The 21,650-nt window shown below is 42.9% G+C and overlaps 1 protein-coding gene across 3 annotated transcripts; it reads right to left on the bottom strand.

Annotated features, from left to right (window-relative positions):
• Positions 1-2,055: 2,055 nt before the first annotated feature.
• ENDOG (endonuclease G) lies at positions 2,056-20,966 on the bottom strand. Of its 3 annotated transcripts, none has more exons than XM_073600092.1 (4): positions 20,849-20,966; positions 9,265-9,825; positions 6,351-6,460; positions 2,056-3,797 (listed from the first exon to the last, which is right to left on the bottom strand). In XM_073600092.1, the coding sequence occupies exons 2-4, from the start codon at positions 9,739-9,741 to the stop codon at positions 3,515-3,517; spliced, it is 870 nt and encodes a 289-aa protein (XP_073456193.1). In that variant the 5' UTR covers positions 9,742-9,825; positions 20,849-20,966; the 3' UTR covers positions 2,056-3,514. The 3 variants fall into 3 exon arrangements, with proteins under 3 accessions (XP_073456193.1, XP_073456197.1, XP_073456196.1); XM_073600096.1 differs by having other exon boundaries at positions 9,771-9,825; positions 20,849-20,960; XM_073600095.1 differs by lacking the exon at positions 20,849-20,966 and adding an exon at positions 13,130-13,234.
• Between the last annotated feature and the right edge of the window lie 684 nt (positions 20,967-21,650).

The raw sequence follows: 21,650 nt of genomic DNA on the forward strand, positions 1-21,650 counted from the left end.
CACACACAAATCCCCGAGCTGGCTCTTGTGCATGCAATCGCGCATGGTCGTCGCCACGGCTGATAAAGAGAAACCCGTACAGGAGTGCCATTGTGCCACTGTAAAAAGATGTGAGCCGGTTAAAATTGCGCACGTACGTGGAATGGTGGCAAACTACAGTGCTTAAAATTCTCCAAAGGGCGACGCTTTAAACGCCTTTACAGGTTACCAGTTTAGAGTTTCACAGGAGTTCTGGTGCTAGAATTATTGCTCTCACTCTGACGTTTGTGACAATATCTCACACGTGTGGTGCAATCACTGTAGTAACGTATGCGTTCACATTTGCACATAAGCACAGTGAGCCAGGGGCGCTTTACATTTTTTTTATACAAATTTTTTTTTTTAACACAAATTTTTTTCACATCCCATGTGATAGCATGGGCCATGACATGTCCTCCTTATGGAGAGATCTGGGGTCTATTAGACCCTAAATCTCTCCTCTGGCCTCCCATGCAGCCGATCAGACACAGATCGATCTGATCAGCTGCTTCCCTGGCAACTGGTGGCCAGGTAGACAAAGGGGTGGAGCCAAAAGTGACAAACTGCTCATCGCTTGTGGTTTCCAGGGTTACAGAGAAAGGAACGACGTCAGTTCCTTTCCCCCTGTACAGGGCAGCAATCACCGCCGGCCGCATCACTCTCGTCTTCCCCAATGGGACCGGAGAGCCCGGGAGAGGCGGCAGCAGGAAGGGGGTGGGACCCCCTTCCACCACCAGCGGAATTGATCGAGTGGCTAATTAGCCACTCAGATCACTTCTACAAAAAAAGAATCGTTGGCTGCAAATATATCGATTTTGGGATTATGCCTGTAGGTGCAGGCACGTCCATTTACATACCTTGGGCGGCAAGTGGTTAAATCTGATCTCCGTGTTTTACCTACTGTATAAACTGTATGTAGCTGGTACAAAATCGAGTTGGGCTGAGTGGCACGTAGCCATTCACAGGAAGCTGCTGGGACACAGCATTGTATACTATACTTGGTGTACCAGCTTGGTCCAAATGAACTATTATAAGCGGAGCGCCGCCGAAAATTTTTTTTTTAAAAGTCAGCAGCTACAAATACTGCAGCTGCTGACTTTCAAAACATGGACACTTACCTGTCCAGGGCGCCCGCGATGTCGGCACCCGAGGCCGAACCGTCTCTCCGTCCTCGGGTGCTGCCGCCTCCATCTTCGGTAAGGGAATCAGGAAGTGAAGCTGTGCGGCTTCACTTCCCGGTTCCCTACTGCGCATGCGCGAGTCGCGCAGCGCAATACGGATGGTCCCTGCTGCCTCTGGGACCCGTGTGTTTCCCAGCAGGCAGCGGGGAGGGAGCAGGAAGTGGCGTAAATAACCGCAGATTTTGCGGCTATCTATGCCGGAAGTGAGTACAGATACCTGTAATATACAGGTATCTGTACTCCCCTCCCCCCTGAAAGGTGCCAACTGTGTCACCGGAGGGGGGGAGGAATCCGATCAGTGGAAGTTCCACTTTTGGGTGGAACTCCACTTTAACCTTCACTAAAACATGGAGATCACATTTAAAGCAAACCAGTAGGTAGAATTATTGTATAAAACACATATCCATAGAAAAGTCTGAGAACATGCTTTATATAGGGATCTTTCATTCCCTTACTGCCTACAGTCCCCACCATAGGGGTTGATTTATTAATACTGGAGAGTGCAAAATCTGGTACAGCTCTGCATACAAACCAGCTTCCAGGTTTTATAGTTAAAGCTTAACCACCTCATTATAGGGCATTTTCACCCCCTTCCTGCCCAAGTCATTTTTCAGCACTGTCACATTTTGAATGACAATTGCGCGGTCATGCAACACTGTACCCAGGTGAAATTGTTAACATTTTTTCCCCACAAATAGAGCTTTCTTTTGGTGGTATCTGATCACCTCTGCGTTTTTATCTTTTGCGCTATAAACAAAAGAAGAGTGACAAGTTTGAAAACACATTTTTTACTTTTTGCTATAATAAATATCACACATTTTTTTAAAACAAATTTTTTCCTCAGTTTAGGCTGATATGTATTCTTCTACATATTTTTGGTTAAAAAAAAAAAAAAAAAAAAATCGCAATAAGCATATATTGTTTGGTTTGCGCAAAAGTTAGAGCGTCTACAAAATAGGGGATAGATTTAAAGCATTTTTATTATTTTTTTTTTTACTAGTAATGGCGGCGATCTGCGATTTTTATCATGACTGCGATATTGCGGCGGACATATTGGATACTTTTGACACATTTTTGGGACCATTCGCATTTATACAGCGATCCGTGGTATAAAAATGCATTGATTACTGTATAAATGTGACAGGCAGGGAAGGGGTTAACACTAGGGGGTGATCGAGGGGTTAATTATGTTCCTAGGGAGTGATTCTAACTGTAGGGGGAGGGGATTCACAAGGGGAGGAGACCGGTCGGTGTTCTTCTGTACTGAGAGCACACCATCGGTCTCCTCTCCTTTGACAGGACCTGGATCTGTGTGTTTACACACACAGATCCACGGTCCTGCTGTGTTACCGGGCAATCGTGGGTGGCCGGCGGACATCGCGGCCGCCGGGCACGCGCATCGAGTCCCCAGTGACACGGCAGCGCGTGTGCCCCCTGGTGGGCCAGGAAGGCGAGGGCGTCATGACGCCCTCCCAGAACGAGAGCTGCGTCGCCTGGCCGTCATATGACAGCCGGCTGGTGGCAAGCGGCTAATTGAACAAGCTGGAGTTAGAAGCTGATCATGCACAGCTGCACCAGATTTTGCACCTTCCAGTTTTAGTAAATCACCTCCTGTGTCTACTTCCTCATTGTAAAGAATAGGTGCACCCCTCGCCTCCATATATTGTGATGCCTCTGTGACCAACCAGAAGGTCCACACATTTTACCTAATAGTAGGGAGTGTGCCTGAAGTGTTCTACAAATAGAGACTTTTCTTTATTTGCACAGGTGTTTCCAGAGTGTTCCAGGCTAAAGGAGGCATAGATCTTAATACAAAAGGATTGTGCTTTAAGTAGTCTACAGGTGTTAGTTTATTCATAGGCTTCCATGACTAACATAAGCATGGTCATACACGTTTATACTGTACATAATGTAAAAAGCAGCATGATTCTATATTTTAAAAGTGAATATGTGATTTGCCCATGCAGGACAAACCAACAATTTCTTTCCATTGAAGCATCATCAGCACTACATCATCACCTTCTCTTTTCCCCACCACCATTCCAATACATCCAGGAATGGGGGAACATACGATTCACTCCCCTGCCTTATAACTAACAATGCTGGTGCTTGGCTGCTCAGTCACCCAATGATGTCACATGGAGGTGAGGAAAAATTTCAAGCTGCAAGACAAGAGAGTGTACACAGGGCCTCTTCTCTTTGCTCCTGATGGAAGGGAGGACCATACGTGGGGCTACCATTAAAGCAATCCTGCCATTTTCCCATAATTGCAAGCACAAGTCTAATGAAAGCTGACATAAAAGATCAGGATGGTGTCATCTGCCACCAGCGGTGATGGCTTTTAAGTTATTTGTTGTCTTGAGAATATTTGGAACAAAAAGCAGGCCAGCAGCTCGCTCAATACTTTCTATGGGCACCAGGAAGCGCTCCAGGGGGATCTTTTCATCTACTGGACAGTTTGGCATGACGTAGGGTCTAAGTTCAATCTCCCCATTGAATTTCTCCAAAACGACTACCTTGAAGAAGTGTGTTGGGACAGCCACATTGTTGGTGCCAATCACTTGGTATTTGACATACATTTTACCATCTGCTTCCATCCTAAAAAGAAAAATGTTTGAGAATGAGTCTATAGGCATAAGTAAAACTCAATTTCTTTCACATCTATTGAGGAACGCAAGAATTCAGAGACTGGTGGGCTATACTTCTGACTACAGGATGACGATGCTGGAAAACAAGAAAAAGTTTGGGACTAGGCCAGTATAACCTACTTTTCAGCATGCTAGTGTACCTGGATAAAGAATAAATCCAGGCTTTGGCATGTTATACATAGTTACATTATTCCAGCTTGATCCAATGTACCTATGCATATACTATACATGGATGATATTGCTGGAAATCACTGAAGTAGACACTACTACTGCAATGATCTCCACTTCCTTCTGGGTCCTGTACTGAGCGGCCGACCTGATGCCTTGTGAATACAGGAGGTCGGCCACTCAGCATGGGAGCCATTCACAGAATGCTTTGCATTTTCTGAATTAATGCAAAGCATTCTCTAATTGGAATAGGTGGAGAATGTGACATCACCACCCCACCTCCGAATTTGGCAAAAAAAAAAAACACATTTGAACCAATCAGGAAGATTTCCCTTTACAAACTATCACTTCTGCAAGGACAGGTGTCTGAGCTGGCAGACTTATCCTGTAATGAACCCTTTCTGGTCTTAATCTGGCTATACATTATACAATTTTCTCATTCGATTTCTTTAAGATCCTTTCACACTGAGGCGCTTTACAGGCACTACAGCGCTAAAAATAGCGCCTGTAAAGCGCCGCTCCTGTCTCTCCAATGTGAAAGCCTGAGTGCTTTCACACTGGAGCGGTACGCTTGCAGGACATAAAAAAAACAAAAACAAAAAAAAACTGCTAGCAGCATCTTTGGAGCGGTGTATACACCGCTCCTAAACCACTCCTGCCCATTGAAATCAAGGGGGCAGCATGGCTATACCGCCGGCATAGCGCTGCGGCAGCAACGCTTTGCGGTGGTTTTAACTTTTTCTCGGCCGCTAGCGGGGGTTAAAAGTGCCCCGCTAGCGGCCGAATAGTGCAGCGAAATTGACGGTAAAGCACCGCTAAAAATAGCGGAGCTTTACCGCCGACGCACCCACCGCCCCAGTGTGAAAGGGGCCTTAGATTTACCTTCAACTATGTAGTTCAAGGGCCTGCCGGATTGCATACAAATTGAAAGTGTTTAGGTGTGACCTCATACTATATGGTTTTGGTAAATCGAAGGAAAATTGTACAAGAAAATTGTATAATGTATGGCCAGCCTTACACAATGACAAGGTGGTACTGAAGCAGAACTTACTTTCCAAGTTTCAGCCTTACAACTCAACCAGGTCATCGTTCTGTCATGCTCCAGGTCATCGGAAGTAGATATCCCTCTATTGCCTGGATGTAGTTTCTGTTGTGCAAAGCCTAAGTGACTATAAACTCACATTTAAAGCAATGCTATATGTATATTAAATACAAGGAGAATATACCTTCTATTTCTCTCTTCCTTTGTGTCACCGCTCAAATGCAAGCTTTTTTTCTGCTATTCTCAGACATCCTATTCTGTTATGGCTACGTTTGTTCTCCATGCTCCCCTTGTGTAGGTGAATGTAGCCACCCCTTCTTACTTGTCCTCAGATGGACTACACACTATATTACCAAAAGTATTGGGACACATGCCTTTACACACATATGAACTTTAATGGCATCCCAGTCTTAGGCCGTAGGGTTCAATATTGCGTTGGCCCACCCTTTGCAGTTATAACAGCTTCAACTCTTCTGGGAAGGATGTCCACAAGGTTTAGGAGTGTGTCTATGGGATGGTTTTACCATTCTTCCAGAAGCGCATTTGTTAGTTCAGGCACTGATGTTGGATGAGAAGGCCTGGCTCTCAGTCTCTGCTCTAATTCATTCCAAAGGTGTTCTATTGGGTTGAGGTCAGAACTCTGTGCAGGCCAGTCAAGTTCCTCCACGTCTTTATGGACCTTGCTTTGTGTACTGGTGCACAGTCATGTTAGAACAGGAAGAGGCCATCCCCAAACTGTTCCCACAAAGTTGGGAGCATGAAATTGTCTAAAATGTCTTGGTGTGCTGATGCCTTGAGAGTTCCCTTCACTGGAACTAAAGAGGCCAAGCCCAACCCCTGAAAAACGACCCCTCACAATAATCCCCCCTCCACCAAATGATTTGGAGCAGTGCACAAGGCAAGGTTCATAAAGACATGGATGGTTTGAGGTGGAGGAACTTGACTGACCTCAACCTGATAGAACACCTTTGGGATGAATTAGAGTGGAGACAGAGAGCCAGGCCTTCTCGTCCACATCAGTGCCTAACCTCACAAACGCGCTTCTGGGAAAATGGTCAAACATTCCCATAGACACACTCCTAAACCTTGTGGACAGCCTTCCCAGAAGAGTTGAAGCTGTTATAGCTGCAAAGGGTGGGCCAACTCGATATTGAACACCTCTCTAACTATTTATCTATTACTGCAAAACTGTCAACGTAACTTTAAAATAATGTTTTGGTTAAGGTCCAATTTCAGGTTTCCACCTTGGATGTTCCTGTTTATTTTAGGTATAGTTGTATGCATTTGACTTACTTGGGTAAAAATAGGGGACCGCTGCACACATACACATTTCTGTTACTCTTGGTTAGTGATCGGCAGTATTGCTCCAAGTTGTTCCAGGCATACTGATTGAGATTTGGATTCTGAAAGAGTGAACGTTAGTATCATATCAATTTCCGATACAACTGGTCCTTAAAATTATAAAATGCCTACATAAGAGAGTGTACTGATTTAAAGTAAGCCTATTTTCTCAATGTAGTCCCTGCATATACTGTATGTTTAAGGTCCCTTTCACACCAGTGGAACGATCGGGTTTGCCCTTTCATTTTTTCAGGCAGACCTGATTGGACCACCCATTGTTCCCTATGGGGCGGCAGATGTTAGCGGACATGTGTCTGCTGACACCCGCCGGGGATCTGATCCGATAACATCCACTTAAAATAGACATATGTTCACCATCTGTCCAGCGGATCAGATGACAATCGGTTGGAAACAGACCGCCCCATAGAGGAGATCGTGTTGTGTCCATGTCTGCTCTGCATAGCGGATCTCCCCCTGTGCAGGTGGATTCCACTTGGACGGATCCGCTCCATGTAAAAGGGGCCTATTTCCAAATAGTTTTGTTACATTGTTGAATATAGACACCAAGCAGGATAAAGACACCAGTACATCCAGTTCAACCTGAATGTGTGTCTGTGTTACTACCATATTCAATATCCCTGTACATTGAGAAACACATTTACTTTTTTGGAATTTATCTACACCACAAGCTGGGGAGGAAGTACCACACCCTTAATGATCTAACAATTATCAACCCCTTAAATTAGGGTCTTATGCACACTGGACGTTTTTACAGCTGCTGTTTTTGGCGTCAGAGTTTTCTTTTTTTGCAGTCAATAAACTCCCCAGTATGTTATCCTATGTGTCCACGCACACATAGGCTGTTATCCGCAGTTTTTAGCAGGGGCGTTTTCTAGCTAGAAAAAAAAAAAACCAAAACGAGTGGGTTTTGAGAGGTGTTTTTCAGCTGTAAAAACACTCTAACTAAAAAAAAGCTAGAAAACTGCAAAAAATGCTACTACAAAAACACTGAAAAACTCTCTACAGCTAAAGCTTTCTACAGCTAATGTTACTGGCTTTTTTAAAACATCCAGTGTGCATGATGCCTTCGGATTGATCGGCTTCTCGTCCAACTTCACTGTGTGACTGCTTTTCTTCTTTAGGGATCTTAGGTTAGTTTCCCAATACTAGAGTCACCATTCAAAGATTTGTATATTGCGATCATATCTCCTCCAGGGAGAATAAGTGTGATGTTAGCAGTTGTTCCTCATAACTGAGGTCCTCAATCCCCCTTAATAGCTTTGTTGCCCTTCTTTGGACTCTCTCCACTTCAAACTTCCTGAGGGCTCGTGACCAGAACTGGACATCATACTCAACATGTGGCAGAACCAGAGTTTTGTAAAGTGGTAGAAATATAGTTTTTATCTCTATTGAATAACCCTTGCTGAAGCTTGGCATTGCATACTATTGCCAAGTCTGATATACCAGGACCCCAAGATCCCTTTCCATCCTTGTTTCCCCCAGAGGGTCTCCCCCTAGCGTGTAACTTGTATTTATCTCTGTAGCTCCCAAGTGCAGTACGTTACATTTTTCTTTATTAAACCTCATCTGCCATATAGTTGCCCAGTTCGTTATTTTAACTAGGTCTTCATGGAGAGTTGCTACATCCTGTTGTGAATTTATTGCCCTACCTAGTTTTGTATAATCAGCAAACACTGAGATTGAACTATTTATTCCAACCTCTAGATCATTTATAAACAAGTTAAACAGAATTGGTCCCACGACAGAGCCCTGGTGCACACCGCTCACAACTCCAGACCATTCAGAAAATATGCCATTAATCACCACCCTTCGGAAACGCTCCTGCAACCAGTTTTCTATCCAGGCACATACCAAATCATCAGTGCCAAAAGTTCTCAATTTGTAAATGAATTGATTATGGGGTAATCAAATGCCTTAGCTAAATCTAGCTATACTACTTCCACAGGCCTTCCTCTATCCAAAGTACAGCTTGCCTCCTCATAGAATGTTAAAAGGTTGGTCTGGCAAGAATGGTCTTTCATCAATCCAGTCCATGTTAGTTACTAATAATGATACTATTCTTATCAGCAAATTCTTGAACATGGTCCCTTATGATTCCTTTTAATAGTTTACATACTATTGTTGTTAGGCTGACTGGTCTGTATTTGCAAGGTTTATATATGCGCCCTTTTTTGAATATTGGCACTACAGCTGCTATTCGGGAATATGCTGGTACCATTCCAGCAAGTAAGCTCTCCTTGAAAATGAGAAACAATGCTCTGGCTATAACATGGCTAAGTTTTTTTGAGAACTCTTGGGTGTAAACCATCCAGTCCTGGAAATTTCTTTATGTCAAATTTGTCAAGTCTTTTTTGAACACTGGTTTCTGTCAGCCACAAGGGTACATTCAATATATTGTTGTACTGAACAGAATATAGGAGAAGAATGTAATTATTACAGTTGCCTTCTCCCTGTCACTTGTGACCAACTTCCCCTGATAATCCTTTATGGGGCCAATATGTTCTCATCTCGGGTTATTTTTATGAATCTATTTGAAAAAAACTTTTTGGGATTTATTTTTTTTTACTCTCATCAGCAATGTGCCTTTCATAGTCTATTTTAGTTGCCCTGATCGTGCTCTTGCATCTTACTGTGTCTATGGACACACACAGCCCGGCTCAGAAGCGTTTGTGCATAGGTGCCTCCTTGGCTTTCAAAGAAGCAGGTTAGAAGACCACTCTGTGCAATATTGTTGCACAGATCAGGTAAGTTTAACCTCTAGTTTAGTTTACCAATAAAAAATGCAGTCTTTAATATCACTTTAAGTTGGTGTTAGCCAATTTCAGACGAGAGCAAGATCACTGACCTGTGGGTACACATTACTTAGTATGAAAGTTTCATCCATAGCCTGCTGGCTCCACTTATGATTGGCTGCTGCTGCCAAGTGTCCCCGGTCAAATCCACTTCCCTTGAAATCAGAGTTTGTGGCCCGGTGATAAGGGTGTATGGACTCATCTTCTCTGAAGTTACAGTGACTCCGATCTGCCATGCCCTGTATGCGCTCACTTTTCAGTTGTTCTAGAACCCACGCTGGGCCACGCAGCCTGGGGTCATAGCTGAGCATGTGGGACTGGCGAGTCTTAAGCTGGCTGAAGCCTGGCAATCCGAATCTAGTGATGCCAGAAACAGGGGGGAGGGACACCTCCGATGCCGCCTGTACGATTGGATAGAGGCAATCAGATCCAGACTTGTCATGTAGTCTCCAATTAGTCACCCCTGCACCTAGCACAGCACCAAATGCCAGAGATAACCCCGAAACCAGAATCTGCCTTCTAAATCTCATTTTCAAGCTAGCAGAAAGTGTTCTGGCACCTTCAAGTCTTCCTTATTCAAGTAGGAGAAGAGGATACATTCTTCAGTCCTGTTCCTGCAAAAGAAAGAATCACAATGTATATTTTCCTGGTCTCAGACAAACCCATATGACATGCAGAGCAGGAGGCGGAGCTAGTAGAAGCATTTGCAGCACAAAAAACATATGTGATGGCTGCGGATAGTAGACAGCTTGACTGGTCACGTGACTTCTTTTAACCACTTGTTGTCCAGGGCAATTTGTTTATCTTTTTTACATACATGTTAAAATCAGCCATGTTGCTAGAAAATTGCATAGAAACCCCAAACATTATATATTTTCTGAAAACAAAGGCACTGGAGAATAAAATATTGGCTTTTCATTTCATGTCACATGGTATTTCCAGAGCCAAACGCAAATTTTCAGGAAAAAAATTAAATTTAGTGCACACAATTACAAAATAATATACTTTTGTAAAACATAAAAAATGATGTTGCGTCAATTAAATAGATACCAAACATGTCAAGATTTAAAACTGTGCATGCCTGCGACAAGCTACGGTACCTAAAATCGTCCATAGGCGATGCTTAAAAAGCCTTTGCAGGTTATTAGTTTAGAGTTACCTGTGAGCTCTGTTGCTTGATATGTGCTGGTTGATAATGGTCGGTTCAGCAGGAACTGGCCAACATTTTGGCCCGTGTGTACAGCTCCCTGTCTCACCACTGGCTTTTGTTGAACAGGCATGCTGGAAAACGAGCATCAGTGCAGCCACTGACTGCGATCGACGTGTGTACTGGTGAGGGGGGATGTTGCAGAACACAACAACATAGCAATAGCTTTTTTTTGGTTCAGCCTGCTGGGTTGAACGAAAAGAAACTTATAGTGTGTACCAGGCTTTATAGCCCTCACCCTGACATTTAAAACGATACCTCACACGTGTGGTACAATTACCATTTACATATGCATGCCGGACCTACGTGCACATTTAAGGGGGGGGCAGGCACTTTAAATGTTTAAAATTATTTTTATATTATATATATATATATATATATATATATATATATATATATATATATATATATATATATATATATATATATATACACACACACACACATACACACACACACACACACACACACACACATTTATATTTATTAAAACATTTTTTATTTAACCTCTTTCCACCAGCCGTACGCATATATGTGGCCTTTTGGTGGGCATTAAACACTGAGAGGCCCCATATATAAGACCCTATGTAAACATCTTTCTGTGCTGACAGCGCGCTCCTAGCACAGAGACTGCATACTTGTGATCGGGAGCTTTCCGATCATGCGACAGCCAATCACAGTGGTCACATGATCAGAATGCCCACCTCCACCACCTGGCATTAAGAACCTCTTAAAGGGCTAGGAGACAAGGGCAGGAAGGGTATAACTTTATTGCTATCACAAGGGGTGAACAAACCTCCTTGTGATAGCTTTGGACAGTGACAGGCAGTGGTGGGACAAGGTATTTCAGTGCCCAGGGCGAGGATGTCAAAATGTCCCCCCCCCCCCCCCCGCGCAGAGCAGGGGGCGGAGCTAGTAGAAACATTTGCAGCACACAAAAACATATGTGACGACTGTGGATAGCAGAGAGCTTCAGTATTACTATTTACATTTGTGATTGGTAACCAATGAGTAACTTGGCTGCCCAAGGGTGATTTTTGAAGAATGTAAATGGTGCTCTAGAACTAAATTGAAGCTGATCTTGGTCCTGCTTGAAAACCTCCTTCGATCTGCGGGCTGCAGCGCTGATCGTTGTATTCTGACAGCGGAGGAGTCCTGCTTTCAGAGTACAACAGCACAGAGGGGGGATTCCTCCATCCACCTTGTTTGAGTGGATGCAGGGATCTGTTCAGCCTGCTGGAAAAAAGAATAGTGTGTACTAGGGTTGCACTGATACAGATATCGGTGCTGATACTAAGCATTTGCACTAGTACTTGTACTCATTCAAATGCTCCGATACTTAAAACCAATATTTTGCATTGTGATTTGAGCTCATGCAAAATGAATATGCTCAAATCCCACTGTAAAGAATTGCATGCAATACGGTGTGATTCCTGTCCGAATCACATGTGGTTTCCCACACAGTTCCTGTGTGAGCCTAGACTTGTCACAGTGACTTCAGCCTTGGTTCACATAGGAGCGGTGCCTGAAACCACATGTGAAATAAGATCTCTGTAAACCTAAGCACTCTTCAGGATCTAGTGACTAATGACCGATTGCCCTCCCTTGATACTATTAAAGAGACTTACAATGCCTCTTCCTTGGACCACTTTGCATTTCTGCAAATTTCAGCATACCTACATCATAATCCGACGATTACGATACTCCATACAGCCTGGTAGTGGTGGGACAAGGTATTTCAATGCCCAGGGCGCCAAAATGCGCAGGAGTCGCACCGCATTTCACACGATTCTTTGCAGTGTGATATGAGCCTATTCACTTTGTATGGGCTCAAATCTTACCACAAAGATTTCAATAACTGGTATCAGTGAGTACTTGAGCACATGGTACTCCTAATTTCCAGTACAAAACAGGTATTGGCGCAACCCCAGCATTATACAATGTGTCAGGGTGTTAACGATATATAGGTGTTATGAAGATAACAGGGAAAACATTTGTCATTGTTAGTACTCATGCACAAGAACACTATGCTGTAGGTGAGCATACACTATACAATCTGATTGTGCAGAGATTGTACAATCTCCTTTAGATTTACCAAAACTTTGTAAATATATGGACAAACGTAAACAATTAATTTAAGTAGTATCCAATCAGGCAGGGCTTTGTACTACATAGTTGGTGGTAGATCCAATAGATATTGTACAATCAGCTTATACTTGTATAGTGTATGAATCAGTTTTTTAAAAATTTATCAGTCCATATCCGATAAAAAAAAACTGAGCAGATCCATCCATCTATGGCCAGCTTTATTAGCTCCTATGTAAAATCCCTGTTTTCTTTTGCCTGGGGAGCCAGGAGCTCACCAGCATCCATGTACATGAGTTCTTTAGGGTCCATTCACATGCAATGCAGACATGTGTGTCCTGTGCAGGGCTCTCTTATCAGTACAGTGTGTGCATCCCTGTGCCAACCTCCTCTTTACTTCTATTGGGACCCGCACCTGCATGTCATATTAGGATACAGCGGCTGTGTCCATGTAGCCCCATGTCCCAATAGAAATGAATGGGTTGCTGGCATGGGCATACAGCCCTGCATGGGAGACGCATTGTTTGCACCCCTTGTGAATGAATGTGCATGTACTAAAAATAGAATGTGAAAGAACAGTTGTCTTCCACAGCAATGAACAGAGATATGAAGCCTGAAACTGTTACCTGTTAGCTGAGAGACAGAGAACACCATTTAGTTTGTGCAGCTAGCGAGGGGGGTCCGAGGGAAAGGGCACAGGAGGAGGGGTCACTATACAGAGGAGAAATGGGCTCTGAGATGTATGGTGCAGGGAGAGATAAGAACAGGAGGCTGGGGAGAGGGTGGAGGTGGTGATGTGGTCCCACTATGAGAGATAAGGCAGGAGAGATGACTGGAGAGGGAGGAGAGAAGCAGCTGTCCAGGCAAGGAGAGGAGCAGAAAAGTTCATCAAGAAAGCATGGACAACTGATGCCTTCCCAGCCTGCTTCACTCTCCTGTCGCTCAGACCATAGTACAGTGTACTGTGCAGGCACGGGGTGGGTGTACTGCTACAATGTATGTAGCCTACATGCAGGGACAAAGCCGCTCTCTGCCTGTGCTACATTCAGCAGCATATTCTATGCTGGAAAGATTGTGTTCTATGCTGGAAGGCAAACTGCGCCCTCTTCCCACAGGAAATCACTCCGCCCAGGGCAGCTTCCCCTCCCGCCCACCCCTAGTACCGGCCCTGGTGATAGGTACCCTTTATGGAGACTTCAGGGGTCTTATAGACCCCTGATGTCTTCCCTGCCCTCCTGTTAATAGCCAGGAATGACAGCTCTGAAGCCAGAAGTGACACAATCCTCCTCAATTCTGGCTTCATTCATCACAGAGGAGATGGGGGAACAGATGTTCCTCCCTCTTTTCTGTGGGCACCTGGCCCAACCTCTCACCGTGGTCCCTGGCATCTCGATGCAATGAAAAAGCCCAGGAACCACTGTGGAGGGCCCTTTTGAGCACAGTAAAAGTAGTTGGGCATCTGTAAAGCCACTCGATCATTTTTACAATAAAGCCGATCACCAGTGTCTTGCCGAGAAAGTTCCCTCGGCGGATAAGGACCCCCCCTGTACTGCGCAGGCGCAGCGCCTGCACAGTACGAACTACTATCAGCCGCCGGAGATAGCCGAAGCTTAAAATGTTCAATCAGCTGTACATGGCACCTGCGCCCTAGGTCCAGGTTCCTTCCCCACCATCCAAGTGGACCTAGAGGGGGAATAAAAAAGAGCCGAGCGAAGCGAGGCCGTGCCCGAAGCGTGGCGAGCGAAGCGAGCCCGCGAGGGGCCCTCTTACAGGCGCCGTGTACAGCTGATTTTCCCCTTTTCACCTTTGGCTATTTCCACCGGATGCTACTGCGCAGGCGCAGCGCCTGCGCAGTAGAGGGGGGTCCTTATCCGCCGAGCAGAACTTTATGTAAATGTATATATAGCATGTATAGATGCATATGCTGGACAGCAAGTGGTTAAGGCCCATTTACACTGTCGCTTTGCAGCATTCTAAAGAGCATGTGTCCAAGTTCAGCATACTAACCACTTCAGCCTCGGAAGATTTGGCTGCTCATTGACTAGGCCCTTTTTTGCAAAATGGCACTGCGAGGCTGTAACTGACAATTGAGCGGTCGTGCGACGCTGTACCCAAACAAAATTGACATCCTTTTTTGCCCACAAATAGAGCTTTCTTTTGGTGGTATTTGATCACCTCTGTGGTTTTTATTTTTTGCGCTATAAACAAGAGAAGAGCGGCAATTTAGAAAAAAAAAAAAACATAGTATCTGTTACTTTTTGCTATAATAAATATCCCACATATTTTTTCAAAAAAACAATTTTTTCCCTCAGTTTAGGCCAATATGTATTCTTCTACATATTTTTTTTGGTTAAAAAAAAAAAAAAAAAAAAAAAAAAAAAATCGCAATAAGTTTATATTGATTAGTTTACGCAAAAGTTATAGCATGTACAAAATAGGGGATAGATTTATGGCATTTTTATTTATTTTTTTTTTTTTTTACTAGCAATGGCGGCGATCTGCAATTTTTATCAGAACTGCGATATTGCGGAGGACAAATTGGACACTTGACACTTATTTGGGACCATTGACAATTATACAGCGATCAGTGCTATAAAAATGCACGGATTACTGTATAAATGTTACTGGCAGGGAAGGGGTTAACACTAGGGGCGATCAAGAGGTTAACTGTGTTCCCTAGGTGTGTGTTCTAACTGTGGGGGGGATGGGACTGTCTAGGAGGCGAGAGAGATCGGTGTTCATACTTAGTATGGACACACAATCTGTCTCTACTCCCCTGAAAAAAATCGGGATCTGTGTGTTTACACACACAGATCCCGGTTCTCACTCTGTCACAAGCGATCACGGGAGCCCAGCAGTCATTGCACCCACCAGGCACTCGCATTGGCTCCGGGCACACGCTGCGGGAGTGTGCCCTTAGTGGCCAAAAGGCGAAGCAAAGTAAGGCAACATCGTTTCGCCCAGCCGTGCCATTCTGCCGCCGTAGAACGGCGGCGGCTGGTCGGCAAGCGGTTAACCACTTGTCGACCACAATACGTATATATTATATATTGTTGCAGTTTGCAAGTGGTTTACTGGGGTTATGGCTAAAGCCATCAGCCATAACCCACAGTATTTTTTTTCTTCATCCGGCGGTTGCCTTTCCCATGAAAGCTGTTTGAGTGGCTCATTAGCAGCTGGATCACTTTCCAAAGCAGTGGGGCAGGGGAGCAGGACATCCGCTGGTGTTTCTTGGGTTTATCGTTTTTAATCGGCAAGCCAGAGAAACAATCTGACTGTGTGGCCAGCTGTCTTCGATCGCTTCTATGGCCTTGGAGGACTGGAGCAACGTCATGACGTCCCTTCCGGTCTAGGGAGGAAGTAAACAACTTTTTTTCCCTTAAAGCAAAAGAATATATATATATTATATATGGTTCTACACTTTCATTTGAGTTTAGCTGTGTTTGATTATACTGATTGGACTTGATTAGGAAAGCCACACACCTGTCTATATAAGACCTTACAGCTCACAGTGCACGTCAGAGCAAATGAGAATCATGAGGTCAAAGGAACTGCCTGAAGAGCTCAGAGACAGAATTGTGGCAAGGCACAAATCTGGCCAAGGTTACAAAAAAATTTCTGCCGCACTTAAGGTTCCTAAGAGCACAGTGGCCTCCATAATCCTTAAATGGAAGACGTTTGGGACGACCAGAACCCTTCCTAGAGCTGGCCGTCCGCCCAAACTGAGCTATCGGGGGAGAAGAGCCTTGGTGAGAGAGGTAAAGAAAAACCAAAAGATCACTGTGGCTGAGCTCCAGAGATGCAGTCGGGAGATGGGAGAAAGTTGTAGAAAGTCAACCATCACTGCAGCCCTCCACCAGTCGGGGCTTTATGGCAGAGTGGCCAACGGAAGCCTCTGCTCAGTGCAAGACACATGAAAGCCCGCATGGAGCTTGCTAAAAAACACCTGAAGGACTCAAAGATGGTGAGAAATACGATTCTCTGGTCTGATGAGACCAAGATAGAACTTTTTGGCCTTAATTCTAAGCGGTATGTGTGGAGAAAATCAGGCACTGCTCATCACCTGTCCAATACAGTCTCAACAGTGAAGCATGGTGGTGGCCGCATCATGCTGTGGGGGTGTTTTTCAGCGGCAGAGACAGGACGACTAGTTGCAATCGAGGGAAAGATGAATGCGACCAAGTACAGGGATATCCTGGACAAAAACCTTCTCCAGAGTGCTCAGGACCTCAGATTGGGCCGAAGATTTACCTTTCAACAAGACAATGCCCCTAAGCACACAGCTAAAATGTGCTTCACAACAATTCCATGACTGTTCTTGAATGGTGCAGCCAGAGCCCTGACTTAAACCTAATTGAGCATCTCTGGAGAGAACTAAAAATGGCTGTCCACCAACGTTTACCAGCCTGAAAGAACTGGAGAGGATCTGCAAATCCAGGTGTGAAAAACTTGTTGCATCTTTCCCAAAAAGACTCATGGCTGTATTAGATCAAAAGGGTGCTTCTACTAAATACTGAGCAAAGGGTCTGAATACTTAGGACCATGTGATATTTCAGTTTTTCTTTTTTAATAAATCTGCAAAAATGTCAACAATTCTGTGTTTTTCTGTCAATATGGGGTGCTGTTTATACATTAATGAGGAAAAAAATGAACTCAAATGTTTTTAGCAAATGGCTGCAATATAACAGAGAGTGAAAAATTTAAGGGGGTCTGAATACTTTCCGTCCCCACTGGGTGGGTGTGTGTGTGTGTGTGTGTGTGTGTGTGTGTGTGTGTATATATATATATATATATTCTAGTGCTAGACCTCCTCTGACTCAAAACAGGTCACCTGTAAAAAATTTTAAAGCATCATCTATAAAGTATTGTAGTTTATAACCATTCCAAGAGCATGCGCAATTTGGTTATGGTATGCATGGTATGTTAGGCATCAATTTACTTGGTCTAACAATATCTTTTATATTTTACAAAAACAAACACACAATGAATAAAATATTGTGTTTTGTTTTTTTAATTCATTAACCACTTGCCTACGGGGCACTTTCACCCCCTTCCTGCCCAGGCCAATTTTGAGCTTTCAGTGTTGTCACATTTTGAATGACAGATGAACGGTCATGTTACACTGTAAGTATTTGAAATTTTTATCATTTTCTTCACACAAATAGAGCTTTCTTGTTGTGGTATTTAATCATGGTGGGTTGTTGTTTTTTTGTTAGTAAAAAATAAGACCGAAAATTTTGAAAAAAAAAAAGTTTTAGTTTCTGTCAGTAAATTTTCTAAAGTAATTCTTCTCCTTCACTGATGTGCGCTGATGAGGTGGCACTAATATGCCGCACTTATGGGCACTGATGAACACTGATAGGTGGCACTGAAGGGCATTACTGACTGGCATTACTAATAGGCACCGATTGCTGGCACTGATGGCATGTTCCGAGAACGAGGGTATTCACATGGATGTATTAGGAAAGCCAAAAAACGAGCTCTCCTAACAGACAGACAGACCCTATTGGCCAATAGTGAAATGGGACAACAATTAGAGAGAACCACCTCTGCCCCAATAAGAATTATTACCAAATTTGGGGCACAGTGGGGACAATTTAAAAGAATACTAGATCGTCACTGGCATATCTTAGCTGAATCCCCGGTTTTGGGGAAGATAGTAGGCAACAGATCCCTCTTAACAGCGAGAAGAGCCACTAACCTCAGAGATAATCTAGTCCACTCAGAATACACGAGACCTACTGGACGGAACTGGCTCACCAGCTTACCTCCATTGAGGAGCATGTATCAATGCGGCAGATGCCATGTCTGCAAATATGTTGACAAGACGGACATGTTCACCAACTCTGATGGTACAAAACAATTTAAAATCCATCATATTATAAACTGCAGATCCACACGTGTTATATATATGTTAACATGTCCTTGTGGACTGATTTATGTGGGTAAAACCAAGAGACAGTTTAAAATCAGAGTTGGTGAACATGTCCAGAGTATATTAAACAAGGAGGACGATAGGCCACTATCACTGCATTTTTTGGAGAAACATGGAGGAGACCCAAGTGGACTCAAATGCAAAGGGATCTATAAACTAAATTTACCCCCATGTAGGGGAGATTTTGATAGAGTACTATATCAAAAAGAAAAGATTTGGATATTTACCCTAAACTGTATGCAGCCGAGAGGCCTCAACAATGAATGCAACCTATCCGTCTTTTTGGAACAATAACTGCTCCCAGTACATAATTGTTAGCTACTTTATCTAGGAATATAGAGGAATTACATCATTTGTCACGAGCTGGTGAATGAATTCTTGACTATTGTTACTTTGGAACTCTTTAATTATACTTTTGTAGATAAATGGGAGGAGCCTAAAATGAGAACTATATAGTGAAGCCCCCCCCCCCCAAAAAAAATAATTCCCCCTCCCATCTCCCCTTTCCCTTCCCCTTTCCTATCCCCTATACATAGGGGGTGTGCTGTCCACAAAGAAATCAGATACCTTATAAATGGGTATCTAGGAACTATATATAAGTAGGTGCATATATTTGTATATATATATTTTTTCATTCACACAAGGGGAATATATTCCCCCTATACCCCCACTTCCTTAATCCCTTTCCTGTCTATACTTGTCCCTAGCTTTATAGCCCTCTAGATTCAAATGGCCGTGACGACTATGATTTATGAATATCTACAGCATTAGTCTCCTTTTTTTTTTTTTTCCTAGCCGGTTACATAACAAACAAAGTTGCTTAACTGCATTTGATTCTAAATTGATTTACGTTTGGGTTATTTTTCCCAAAAATCTATCTATTGTATTCTCTGAATCCACTATAGGATTACCACATTAGGATGTATAGAAACTGTTTTCATTAACAACCACCATTATTTTTTTCCCCTTGTACTTCAGGATATCCATACCAGCAATCACATTTGATCAACTGATCGAATGGGATTTATGTATGTATGTGCATGTGAGAATGAGGTATGAAAGGTGAATACGCTTAATGGTGGCCACCATTCAGACACTAGGTCTTTTTATTGTGGTTTGGAATTAGAGGTATACTGTTTTGCAAGTTTGTATTATTGTATCGATGTATTATGTGAACTCATTAGTTTAGTTGGCAAAGTTCGTTACCAGGATAATCAATAAATTGATTAATAGCTATAAAACCGGTCTGTCCTCTTTGAAGAATTGCTGCTGTGTGTAATACACAATTTGTTTTTGCTAGTTCATAATTAATTCAGAGGACAACAAAAATTCGGGGTCTCCAATAAATATCTATTTCTTTGGAAACACCCCAAATAGACGGTGGAACTGGGTGAATCTCAGCAAGGCGGGACTGCAATACGGCCAATTTGTGCCCATTAGAGAACACCAGGTGCTATTAAGAAAAATTGTAAACCCTCTTTAACTTTTGTTTCTTTACTAATGGCATGTTATTGTAATCAGGGCACTGATGATCTGTTTACATGTCTCGATGTCCCCTGGGAGAAGATGCCGCTGACCGCCTCTCGTCGCGACACACTCAGTCAGTGTGAGGCGATGAGAGCCGATTCCTGTGACCAGCTGTGATTGGACACAGCCGATCACATGGTTAAAGAGCCGTGGCCACGGCTCTTTATAGAGATCTGGGTCGTGCCATGTCCTAGCAACACGGCACGTTCGCCATGTTGCGCGCCCCCCACGAGCGCGCAAGAGCGACCGTTCTGGGACGACGTCATATTACATCGTCCCGGAACGAGAGCCGCGCCACCCCTCCGTCATTTGACAGTGGGTGGGTGGCAAGTGGTTGATGTGTTTTTTTTTTCCCAAAAAAAATAGCGTTTAAAAAAAAAAAAACTGCTGCGCAGATACTGTGTCACATAAAAAAAAAAAAAAAAAAAAAATTTAAAAACAATTGCCAGTTTATTTCCTAGGGTCTCTGCTAAAAAAAATAAAATAAAATTATATATATATATCTATATATATATATATATATATATATATATATATAGATATATATATATAGATATATATATATCTATATATATATATATATATATATATATACACACACACACACATCTCATTTAGAAAAGTACAATGTGTCAAATGTATTCTTGTAGTGTCCAGCCATGCTGAGAATACTATCTATAGAAATTAGATTGTGCTGCTCTTATAATGCACATGGACTTTTGACTTGTATGCCCTTGACTTGATAGGAGGAACAAACACCCAGAATATCTATTTATATACCAGCAGAGAAAAAATACCTAATATAAAAAGACTAATAACAGCAAATATAGACTAGAGAGGAAGTAAGGTTGTAAAATACACAAACCACATGAATTGTACTCACAGAAGATTTGTCAATGGATGAGAGGAGTAAGATTGATAAAAGTCATGCTGAAATAACAAGAGAGACATGTCACAGGAAACCTCATACCTCCACCTCAAAACGATCAGCGCCATCTAGTGGACATTTGCAGAATTGCACTTCAATAAAAGAATGTTATTGATAGCCAAGTGCTAAAGCAGCCTTTCCCAATCTTTTTTTTTTTTCAGAATTGCTTTTATTAAGTATCTTTATAAGCAATAATATTAAAAAAAAAATCGCATCCAGGTATACAAATGTAGATATGTTAAAAACAGCCCAGAGTAATTTGTAAGAAGAACAAGAAGCCCATCAGCATGGTGGATGTGTTCAGGAAGCATGCATAGAAGGAAAAAGGGAATGAAAAAGGGGTAGAACAAAAGAAAAAAAAGGGTGTGAAGGGGAGGGTGAGTGGATGGGGGGTGAGGAAAGAAAAAGCGCTATAGGAACAGGAAAAAAAATGGGGGAGACAGTAGGATGCTCACCCGTCAGTCACCCCTAAGGGCTGGTTCACACTTGTGTGAATACAAAATTCAGGTAAAAACTGATATGCAGTCACCTGCATTTACCTGCATTTTTATGCACATTTTTCTTTTTCATTCATACTGTGTTTAGATGCTTTTTTTATGTGAGATTTTCAGACTATTTTCTGTGTCATCATTTCCTTTTCACAAAAATACAATAAAAATAGGATTTTTTTCATCATACTTACCTGTAAAATCATTTTCTTTGAGTACATCATGGGACACAGAGTCAGGCTAATATTCATTGCCTGCTGGGTTATACT

The sequence above is a fragment of the Aquarana catesbeiana genome, linkage group LG09 (genome assembly GCF_042186555.1).
Source record: "Aquarana catesbeiana isolate 2022-GZ linkage group LG09, ASM4218655v1, whole genome shotgun sequence".
NCBI classification, from domain to species: Eukaryota; Metazoa; Chordata; class Amphibia; order Anura; family Ranidae; genus Aquarana; species Aquarana catesbeiana.

Bases quoted from the DNA above. Each gene is read 5' to 3' on its own strand.
- ENDOG (XM_073600092.1), bottom strand. From the start codon at position 9,741: ATGAGATTTAGAAGGCAGATTCTGGTTTCGGGGTTATCTCTGGCATTT. The intron at 6,461-9,264 runs GTCAGTGATCTT...TCACTCTTTCAG, and splicing joins TAAGTAATGTGTACCCACAG to AATCCAAATCTCAATCAGTA. The intron at 3,798-6,350 runs GTAAGTCAAATG...TTTTCTTTTTAG, and splicing joins GGTCCCCTATTTTTACCCAA to GATGGAAGCAGATGGTAAAA.